At 38.9% G+C, this 11,736-nt stretch overlaps 1 protein-coding gene across 1 annotated transcript; it reads left to right on the top strand.

Moving 5' to 3' along the window:
- The first annotated feature begins 2,984 nt into the window (after positions 1 to 2,984).
- cmtm8b (CKLF-like MARVEL transmembrane domain containing 8b) lies at positions 2,985 to 6,180 on the top strand. The gene is made up of 4 exons (XM_005950099.2): positions 2,985 to 3,204; positions 4,491 to 4,664; positions 4,791 to 4,910; positions 5,682 to 6,180. The coding sequence occupies exons 1-4, from the start codon at positions 3,073 to 3,075 to the stop codon at positions 5,766 to 5,768; spliced, it is 513 nt and encodes a 170-aa protein (XP_005950161.1). The 5' UTR covers positions 2,985 to 3,072; the 3' UTR covers positions 5,769 to 6,180.
- Positions 6,181 to 11,736: the final 5,556 nt, after the last annotated feature.

The following is an 11,736-nucleotide window of genomic DNA, read 5'->3' on the forward strand; positions in this document are numbered from 1 at the left end:
TTTTATTGTTGTACTGGCTACATGTAGTCTGTGACTAGCTCAAGGAAGAAAAGAAAAGCTGCCCGGTTGCTTCAGTAAATGTAGATAGACAGAGAGAGTAATGCAGAGTATAGATTGCTGCAGTGGATATATTGCTGTTCGGAGCAGAATGTGCCCAGCAGAGCAGAATTAGTCTATCAACTAGCATAAGATAAAGCTTGAAAATATCCAGTCAGATAATGCACGGTCCTAGATATTGACTGCAGCAGAGCACCACAAAGCATCTTAATGTGAAGGTTATTGGTCGATCTGTTTGCATCGGATGTTGGGGAGAGAGAGCTTGGGAGCCAACCCAATGAACCTCATCCTCCTCTCCCTCTTTTATTCTGTTTCCCAAGAATCTTGTTGACTTGTTATTAATTTTGGCTTCATTTGAAGCCACCTGGTTATTCCAGTCACTTCTCTCCAATCACAGATTCCATTCTGGAGGGAACAGCTGCAGGAGCCAAAAGGCTTACGTACTCTTGTTTTATTTGGACAAAGTAGAGTATAGAACTGTTGGTAACACTTCCATTTAATGACGCTGGTTAGAAACTTTATTTGCTCTCTTTCTAAAACGCAAGCATGCCTAAGGGGTGCATGCTTCTGTGGGGAGAAAGCATTCATTTAACCAAATAATGTTACCTTGACCATACGACACAATAATGACAACAACAACAACAAAAACAAATATGTGTTGAACAAGAAAGCTACACACTCAACATGCAGACAATTAACCAGCCCAGTGAGCCTTGTTGGAGCTCCACCTTGTGCCTTTTGTCTCCGCGCTCTGCTATTTCCTCCGAGGCAAGGTTTTCTGCCTGTCTATGCATAACTACTGCCCCCCTATGGTCAAAGCCGTTCACTCACTTGTTTTACTGCACTGCAGCAGGCCCACACTCAGTGTAGAATAAAACAGGTCTAATTAGATCCTAAACCTTTCTTCTTTCTGAAAGATAAGACTTTAATCAATACAGCTTCAAGATTTCCTGTTTAAAAGCACCTTCTGCTCACTTGTGTACTTATTGCTTGCACATTTCAGTGTTTGTGCTCTACTGTGCTCTATGTGCAGAAGACACAGGAAAGTCTTTTTTTCATTAATTCATTTACAGGAAGTTACTCTCTGATAGGTTTTGTAGTATATTATTGTGCTTACTATGCACTTTACATACTTCATGAGACCACAAGGAATTTGCCACTTGTAGAATTGTAGTTCTTTTTCGGTTTTTCTGTGATACTCCAAGTTGTCTAGTGAACTAACAAACATTTTAACCATTGAGCTAATCCTTGTTGTTATTTTCATTTGATGAATATTGAATATTTATGAAACAAAAAAAAAGAATATTTACTTGTGGTTGATCAGTTCAAGCAAAACTTGATTTGTGACATAATGTATCACAACTTAATATATACATTAACATGTCTGATGTCTGGGGATTAAAGTGGGATAAGGCATGTGGGGGAACCCCACGTTGAAGTGCAGCAGGGGAAAAGAATTATATAGAAATAAGTCACATAACGTGTTCAGTGAGCTCCAGTAGGTTTTTCATCGTGTACAGACTCTGATCTGTGCTGCGACTGCTCGGAAGCTTCCTGTTTTTTGTGGATTGAGTGACCTGAATTCAACAAGATATCAGATGTTACACAAACTATGTGACTAATTTCCCAACTCTAGACAGAATAGAGCATAAAAGGCAGAAATCAGCGAGTGAATCTGCATCAGCATCATCACTTTAAATTAAATTTGCTAAGTTTGTAGCCTAACATTAACCATGAACATCACAGCTGTCCTGCGAGTTCAGCATTGTGCACCACTGTAAACTTCATCACAATGCTGCAGACCAACCAGTTCAGCCTGAACCATCGTGTACTAAAGTGCTTGTTTGCTTAGTTTTACAAAAACATCATAAACACATCGTGTTTAGGTCCAATATCTGATTTAAGAACTCTAATAATGGAACTTTACGAGTAAAGTTCTAGTTTCTAGTTTATAAAATTTTACTTGCTCAGCAGGCCTTAAGTTTGAAAATAATCTCTCACCTTCCTTGCCTGTACTGCCTTCTTACATGTTTCCGCATCTCTCTGTGCAACACATTAACTTTTCTCTCTCTCTCTCTCTGGAGTCCTTCATTGGAGAACTCATCACATTAACTCATCTGCCTGCCCACCCCCTGTGACTCTGTTCGCAGGCGTAAAACAAACTAGTGGCCATCATCCAAGGAGCCTTCCTGGATAAACCAGTAATCAACCTCCCTCACGTCAAATTTTAGCCATTAAAGTGGTCTTCCGGTTCGCTTTAGGTCCTGCTGACAAGACTTGTCAGTGCCCCCTCTTTCACCGCCTGCAACCCCCAACCATCAGCCCAGCAACCCACCATAACCCATCACCAGTTCAAGCCCTGGCTCCGACAGTCTCGGGCCGTTGTGTCCTTGGGCAAGACACTTCACCCGTTGCCTACTGGTGGTGGTCAGAGGGCCCAGTGGCGCCAGTGTCCGGCAGCCTCGCCTCTGTCAGTGCGCCCCAGGGCAGCTGTGGCTCCAGTGTAGCTTGCCATCACCTGTGTGTGAATGTGTGTGTGAATGGGTGGATGACTGACTGTAGTGTAAAGCACTTTGGGGTCCATAGGGACTGAGTAAAGCGCTATACAAATACAGGCCATTTATCATATAGTATCATCAACACAAAGCAGTTATAATCAATATGTCCTGAAACACATTTCGCACAGTTTTACTCTACTCACCTTAAACTATAAGTTATTTATTTCCTTCCAATCTACACCACTTCTTTTTTTTTTTACTGGACACGACAATATAACGACAATTAAAACCATAAAAAAGAATCTTACTCAGCACTGGTGTAAACTTTTAAAAAACCCTAACACAGAGAAAAAAAGTCTTTCTTGAGTCAATCAGATGAGAAGAGACAATGGCGTGTTTGTTTATAGTATTGTTTCATAGATGGGTGTCCTTGCTGGATTCCGGGAAAGGAACAAAACTTCCTCTGCTGCAGTCGCAGTCTCAGTGAAAGCAGACAGGCTCTCGGCGTGAGTGCATCATGGAGAGACCTGTTGCCGTGTCGGTGCGCAGGAGTCCCTCACTACCAGATTACAACACCTCAACCTCCACCTTGGCCTTTGACCAGCATTTCACTACAACTCTCAAAGGAATTCTCCTCCAGGCTGAGATAGTAAGTGTAACTTTTGAGTTTATGATCCTTTATCCTTGTACATTATCAGCACTGCTAAAATCAAGCTAATGACCAGAAGCAAGTGATTATTCATTCAGGAATCTTTGTCAGGAAGGGTGGTAATTTGGATGTTAACAATAGACATCAATAGAAATATAAAGCAACTTACAGTTATGGTAAAAATTTACATTAATAGCTGTGAAACACACAGGCAGCTAGAGACTAGAGACGGCTTAATAAGTGGTTGTTTTAAGACTCGAAATATACAGACAGGTCGTGAATTATGCTTTAATAATGATTGTTTTTCTAGAAGTTTTTCTATTTACACATTTTAAAGAAAAGTTATATTTCCCTTGAATGTTTTATGTTTCTATGAAAATCGGAAGTTGACCAAAAAACCCCAAGCAAATCAACTCTTCCTCCTTTTTCTCCCTCTTTGTCCCTCTTCCTTTCTAAATCAGCTGAAGGAAAAAGTCAGGATAGCCTTACTCTAAATACAGTCTGGCTGTCTGCCATTCAGAGGCTGGGCACGCCAGAGCTAAAATAATCTGATTTCAAACCATTGCAGTTAGGTTGTTAAGAAAAACCTAACAACTTTCTGGTTGGGTTTATGTTTGCAGATTTAAGAAACTGTTCCGTGACCATACAGATTGGCATATTAGTTGCAATTTTAGATCCAATACTTGCAGATAAAACTTGAAAATTAAACCATAGGAACTCCTCTTTAACTTCAAATCCTAACCTTTGGCTGAGTGCAGCAGGTGCACTGAACCATTTCAGAAACACAACAGGTTATTTTGTTAAGTTCCCGAGCACTAAATGATTTGATTTCAAAGGAAACCAAAACAGCTCACAGTCATGCTTCACACCAGAAAACAGTTTCTTCCTGTGATATGAAACATCCAGCAAGAATCTTTTGTCGTGGAGGGGAAGGGTGGGGATTGGAATAGTGTTGGGAGGAAGGAGATTTAGTCACTCACAACCACAGCACTCACCCACTCACTGAGATGGAGAATTAAAGCGATTAAAGTGACATGAAATACAGTTAGAGTTATGCGGTTTAATCATTTTTGACTTTAAAAAAGCTGAAAGTCTACACATCTTCAATCCACTGTGGTGCTGTAACGAGACAAAACTACAAACGTCATCTTTGGCCAACGAATTATCAGTCCAACCACATGCAATTTCTGGAGACGTATCTATATCATACATGAATTCAAAAGATACAGAGAGATTAGAGCTTCAGCCAGTATTGACTCTGTCTGCTCTCCTCCCCTCTCTTCTAGATATGTGGCATGTTAGTGTGGATTCTGGTTGGGGGTACAGACTATTTTCATCTGCCTGCTCTCTGCTGGGTGATGTTTCTTTCCATCTTGTTCTGGATTCTAACAGTTAGCCTGTTTATAATTTACCTCACTGGAGTCCAAAACAGGATACCACAGGTCCCCTGGACCACACTGGTAACTCACAGACACATGCAAATACTGCACAAACAAGCTGCTTTACTCTTTTTGTTAAAAACTATTTTTCCAGGATTTTGCAAATAGTTTTTAAAACCTGTAATTCTCTGTCTTTGTCTCTATCAGTCACTGTGCATTAATTGCATTGCTACTGCACTATATCTTGTGACAGCAGTAGTAGATGCTCTCTCCGTCAACCAGGACGTCAGGGGGCGACACAACTATAACTGCTGGGCAGCATCAGCGGTAAGAGCACCTACTATTTTTCAAGACAAAAAAGAAAGAAAGAATAGCAGAAAGCTATAAATGCAGCATTTCTACAAACACAGCGACTGAGCTACCATGGAGATTATTGGTCTGAAGTCTTGTTTTGTTTTGATAAGACAAAATATACTTTTATATCTCAAATGTTAGAGCTAGATCAGTAAGCATAACTTAAATAAAGTAAATTAAATTAATAAAATATGACAAAATAAGTAAAAAATAGAAAAAAACGTGTGTAAAAAGTCAGATATGATACAGTACAATGCATTATTAAGTCGCTTTAAAGATGGCAACTGATTGTAAGTGGTCGCATGCCTGAGCCGAGTCGTCCCAGCAACCATTTCAAAGGCACCAAAATTACAAGTTCATTACACACAACCGCTGTTTTCCCCAGTGTGACTGTAGCATAACTCCAATTTTAATCTGTACGTAACTTGGTGCTCAGCACTGAAACTGATAAGAAAGCTTGACCTGAAATTTTCTTAGTATTTCTCCACCAGAACTTTATATTCCTAAAATGGAAAGATTTTAAGTTTATATGTATGTGGGAACTTAAATGCTAAGGACAACATAATGGGTTGTACTGTAGACTGTTTCTGGGTGCTGTAAATGGAAGTCAAAAAATGTATATATAAAATAAAAATGTATATATATATGCATAAATACAAATATTATGTCCAAATCTAACTTCAGCCTGTTTTTGTGTCTGTTTTGTTTCCCCCTTTTTTTCTCATCTCCTCGTTCACCTCTCAGTTCTTTGCATTTCTGACCACACTTTGTTATGCAGGAAGCAGTTATCTGAGCTACCGTACATGGAAAACCACAGAAGAAGAGCAGTAGCGTCATTGCCTCTCATCTTATTGCAACATCCTTCTTTTTCTCTGTCAACACAAACGTTTGTGACTTCTGTGACCAAATTCTAACGAAGTAAAGTTCAGTAGAAAAATGAAAAGCCTGCTGTGACGGAGCAGCCACTTGTTTTCAGCATGTTTAACCTTTTTTGTGTGATGCAGCCGTGCAACCAGTGGTCTACATACAAGCAGTTTGAGAAGATAAAGCAGTGAAGGACGTAACATAAAAACCATGTGTACACATGTGTACAACGTGCGTTTGTTCTAATATCCAAAATGCTTTTTATTTTGTGTATTAATTTTTCTCTTGATTGCCACCAATTTCCAAAAAGATCAAGTCAAAAACGTGCTGCTCACAAAACACTGAACATTATACAACTTTATCCTTCAACCATAAAGCATAAATAAAAATAGTAAAATCATTTGTATAAGCTTTGTGTGATTTTGATTAAAAGTGCAAAATGTCACAGCTTCTTCACTGCTGCAAACGTGCAATTTTTTTTTCCACTGATGTCTTTTCATTTAATACCAAAAACCCCCACCTGTCATTAGCACATATTATATATTTAAACTTGGAAACAAACTAAACTCATCTTACATAATGACTGTTCTGTTTGTTCACAGGAAAACAGTAAACTGCAGACCCAATTTCCAAAAAAAGAAAAAAGTGTAATACAGTGCATCCACTTTGCTATTTTCTTAAGAGATTTTTTGTTCGATGTTTAATCAGTTCAGTTTTATTTATATAGCAACAAATCACAAAAAGATTAATCAGTGTTTCTGTCTTTCATTAATAACTTCATCTGTATTGCTGCCTTAATAAATGAACAACACTCCCCAGTGAGCTCCCAGGGATCGTAATCCCATTACCACTGAGTCGTCTGCTCAGCAGTCTGAGCTCTGCATCAGGGTGGGGTGGGTAGAAGTTAAAGGAGTCCTGCACTGCAGGACCAAAGGTCAGCACATTATGATGAACATTAGCATTGCACATGTCAACAAAGAGGAAATGTAACCAGTAAATGTACCAGACCTGAGTGGGCTGGCTGACAATCAGAGAGCGCCCTCTGGAGGTCCCAAATATCACCTGATAGATGTAGTTGTTATCAATTTTACAGAGATCTAAAATGTAGGCAAATAACTAATTTAAAACAGATTAATGATATAGATGATGATGATGCAAGTAGAGTAGAATACAAAGTAATTAAGTTAAAAACTATACACCACAAAAAAATAAAAATGGTTATAACGTGAAGCTAATATTTTAGCATCAAATGTCTCTGACCTGATCAACGGCCTCTCCATCAAACAGTTCCAGCTCTTGTGGGGTGCCATAGATGCGACCGACCACTTCGGCCCAACTGTTATTGTAGCGGAGCGGAGTTGTGACGCATACGTTACAGAAGAGGAAGAAAGCGCTTTTTCATTTTGACTCTGTTTGAACTACAAGTTTCTTTGGTCTGTCCATTCCCCATATTCTCCCTAAATATATTTTAATTTATTAACAATAATTAACCTGCAAGAATGCAACAATATTGTATATATAACTGTGTATGCAAACAAATCACTAACAAATATGACAATTTTACAGTTTCAAAAACGTAGGTATGGCCTCAAAATAGAAATGTCATGTTTTGTGCAAGCCACAAACTAATATTTAAGATCATATAAACAAGAATGACCGTCCTGTTTGTAATACAAATAGGAGCTCATGGCTGTCACACAGTGGCAGGTTGTTAATCACGAAATGCCTTTTGCTAGTCCTATACAGGGCTCTTTTCTTAAAAGTAATGCAGGATGCTACTCATTTACTCCAAGGAGAAACTACTACTTGTTACATTACTTTCACGTTTCTCTGTAAAATGACCTGAAACGCATTGTCCCATTATTACCAGTAAACAATATAAACCTGTAGGCTGCAGTCTCACACATCAACCCAAATCCCTATCCTTATGAGGACACACATATGATTTTTCTCTTAGTACTTAAGTATAAACAAAAAGCTGAAAACAGAAAGCAAAGATAAAAACCAGCACAAAGAAACAAAGCGATCCCCACAGTGATTCTGCTTTAGGGACATGAACAGGTCAAATCAGAGGCAGCAGCCTGACTGTTCATCTGTTTATTATCTTTTGAAGTTCAGGGTCTGGCTGCTGGGTTGGGGTCAGCATTCACTCAGCTTTAACATCACTCTTGGTTCTTGGCTAGTTTAATGTTAGCATGCTGTCTGTGTTAGCAATAACATTAATGTGGAAAGTGTAATTCCTGCTTAAGGAATTCAGGGCAAATCTCATCCAACCCTCAGGCACTGCCACCAAGGTTGTTTAATTTCCTCAGTGGCCTCATCTACAGTAACGAGGGATCATCTCCAGACTCTGCTTCCTCTACAGGAGGTGTGTCAATGAGACTGAGGAGATTCTTGAATAACACAGATGACAGTCAGAACCCATTCCTGACCCAAAGGCACAAAGAGACAACTGTCTCATCCACCAGGCAACACCCAGACATATAGGCAGTGAGCCAAGACAATCTCTGAATCTTTTTCAAATATGCATGAAAGAGTAAAGCCAGTCACACTGTCATGACCTGACACTGAACAGAGGAAGACAGAGGACTTAAATACACAGAAGGGTAATTAGTGTGTGAAGTGTGAACACCTGGGGAGACACAGCTGACACAATTGAACATGACGCCACAGGGGGGAATAAAATGAAACAAACTGAACATGGAAACACTAGACTCTTCAAAATAAAACAGAAAACATGGAGACACATAGACATGACAACACAAGCTTGACAATTAGAACATGAAACCGGGGGATAGACTAACGCACAGGCATACCTGAAAGTAAAACACTGAGGATAAGACAGACTACGCGGAGGACAAGAAAAGACTTAAAATTACAGAGTTATAGATGAAACCAAAACTATAATGAAACTCAACTAAATCCTAATGAATAATAACAACACAAGAACTAAACATATTTCCTATGTAACATAAGGAATCAAAAATACAAAATAAACTCAAATTGCTGGGTCACAAACAGCCCCTGATCCACACAGTGATAGTAGTGAAATCACCCTGTATTTGAAGACAAGCAGAAACACATGTTCTCAGTCTTGTATCAGAGGTCGAAGGATTGCTCACTACCAGAGGGCATTAACGCGTTACAACTAACACATTACTGTAATCCGATTACTTTTTTCACATAAAGTAAGGGTTTTCTATCACAAAAAAAGTCATTAGATTACTGTTACTTTCCCGTAAGCACGCTAAACCGCGATTTTGTTTGTCAGAGTGGCTCATCAAGAATGGATAATATGGAGTGCAGGAGAGAGTACGACCAAACAGCGTTTAAAGCATGAAAGTACTGACATTACTTTGAGTCTGATTCCATAAAAAGTGACAAAAACATTAGCGCCCGCTGTACTCTCTGCATGGGAATAAAACTGCTTTCTACAGCGATAAATTAAGCAATAAAGGAACTAATTACTTTTGAAAACAAGTAATCAATAAAGTAACAGGATTCGTTTTTGGAGAAGTTTGCATCTTCAAAGTTTGACAGGAGCTTACACTATGCACTCTTCTTGACTTTACTGAAGCTCCCAAAAAAGTAATTATCATATTACTATAAAACTGTAAAAAAGCATAAACATATTGCAAACATCATTACTGACAATACTATTACTCCACTTGGCACAGACCAAATGCTTTGACTTGAATACAAAAGGAAACAGATTCACTCCACACTTAAACATCAGTTATTTTGGCTGCAGTTACATTTGATCAGATCTAAAAAAATATCACTCTTAAAAAGATTTAAAACACAGTTACTCAGTTTACTCACGGACAGATCACACCACGTGATCTGCCATGGGTGACTACAACTGACTGCCAGAAGGTGGCACCGTGGTTCACAAAACCTCACAAACATTTAAACGCTCTCAGACTGAGAGCAAAACACATACAGTATATGAGTGTGACTTTACTTTACGACACAATAGTTGATATACTTTGACAGTATACTTTTTCCTATGCATATAGTGTCGGAAATGAAATGAAGGAGATGAGTGAAATGACAATTTTCGAGACAATAATAAAATGAAAGTGGCACTGACAAAGATACGTAAGGCAGAAAGCTGGAGGTGGTAGAGTTAAAGATGCTATGATTTTTGTTAAGCGTGGACACAAGAGACTCTGCCACAGGAAATGCTAATTACTCATGCATGTAATACACATACTGTATACATCCTCTGGCCACTTTATTAGTTGCACTTAATAATGTTTTGCCTTCAGAATAGCCTCAATTCTTCATGGCAGAGGTTCAGCGAGGTTCTGGAAACATTCCTCAGAGATTTTGCTCCATATTGACATGATGGCATCACGCCCTTGCTGCAGATTTCTCAGCTGCTCGTCCGAATGGATGCAAGTTTTTTTTGTCATGTGAATCACTTATCTCCCCAGTAGATGCCCTCATTGAGCTTCTAAACAGAATATTTGCGGCTTAGCACATATCTTCATACATCGATGAGCCGTGTATAATGGTACACAGTAAGGTACAGCTTTAGCCTGAATTTGTTAAATTGTCTGAGCTAATTCAGCTTTGCTTTTGCTATTGTTGCTCATTAGATGCTGATGTCCCACTGCAGAGGACTTATTTGTATCTCATGTGTGCTGAATTTGTATAAACTACAAAAGCAAAGCTGTTTCTTTATGTAATATTTAAATTCCCTAAGTGACCTTGTTGTTTTGTGACAGGAAGTGACCTGATTTGTGGCTCCTACGGTTATACTGGCAATCTTTATTTTGAATATAACTTCTGAGAATCATGAATGTTACGTACTCACTCAGCTTCCAAAGTTTAGCAAAAAATCTCTAAATCCTAGATGTCATCTTATGCATTTTCCTTACTGCTCCTTGGTCATAATGCTACGAGCCCTGGTTCCAGTAATGCTTAGATTTAAGCGTAATCCTTTTCAGTGTGGTCTTGTTGTTCTCTGCGAGCGCTGAGCATATTAATTCAGAAAACAAAAGCCTGGGAAGCTGTCCATGTGGCTTATTTACTGAAAAGCTGCAGAAAACCGGGGCTACGTCCACATTCCCTAAGCCTCTGTAGCAGGAAGGGCACTCACTCTTTTTGAAAATGTTTTGCACATTTTTGTTGAAAGTCAGCTAACCCTCAATGTGAATGTTAAAGCCATAACTGCATTTTAGCCTTGTTGCATTTATCTATAAAAAGTGCTCACTGACAACACAACACTGTTCCCTTCACAGTCCTGCTCATATTTAACAAGTTTTGTCTGCAGGCAAACAAATCAGATAAAATTGTGTAGCACTATTCCCTCCAAGAGATTTATCCGGTTGGGTGTGGGATTAAACCTTATCTCACAAACCATATCACCAATTTTTCATTAGCCCCTTAATTCCTATAGTATCCTAGGAATGAAGGATACATAGTTTTTGTGAGTTTTTGAGATATCGACATCATCAGTTTCTCCCCCCTGATAAACCTAAATACATTTTTAAAACAATGTCAGACAAATACAGCAAATGCAATACAAGTTAAAACTCGTATATGGAAATTAAAATGTAATTAATATTTAAACAAATTTGTCAGGTGGTTCAATAAACTCTCCATTTGCAAAAGACTAGAACTTTCTGGCAATTACTTCAAATTTCAGGCTTTAAGGGATTAATAAGCTCAGACCTCTGGCTCTGCCTCACCTTGTCCTCTGTGATGTGGCTGGCCTACACGTGGGACTAAATATTCATGCTAACAAGGAGTAAGAAAGCAAGCGCTGACCTATGACCTGTCCTAAGTATATGTTATTAGACTGGATCTGGAATTGAAAAACACAGATCCAAAGGAGCTACTGTGTTGGTGTGTAAGTGACTCTCAGCCATGACTGAGCGAGAAATCAGTACTTAAGAGTTGGTCGAAATACACGTCCTGTTGTAGC

Source organism: Haplochromis burtoni, unplaced genomic scaffold (assembly GCF_018398535.1).
Source record: "Haplochromis burtoni strain Fernald_Lab_line unplaced genomic scaffold, NCSU_Asbu1 Contig_751, whole genome shotgun sequence".
NCBI lineage: Eukaryota > Metazoa > Chordata > Actinopteri > Cichliformes > Cichlidae > Haplochromis > Haplochromis burtoni.

Coding starts and splice junctions, on each gene's coding strand:
- cmtm8b (XM_005950099.2), top strand. CDS start 3,073: ATGGAGAGACCTGTTGCCGTGTCGGTGCGCAGGAGTCCCTCACTACCA. Junction 3,205..4,490: donor TTCTCCTCCAGGCTGAGATA/GTAAGTGTAACT, acceptor CCTCTCTTCTAG/ATATGTGGCATGTTAGTGTG. Junction 4,665..4,790: donor AGGTCCCCTGGACCACACTG/GTAACTCACAGA, acceptor TGTCTCTATCAG/TCACTGTGCATTAATTGCAT.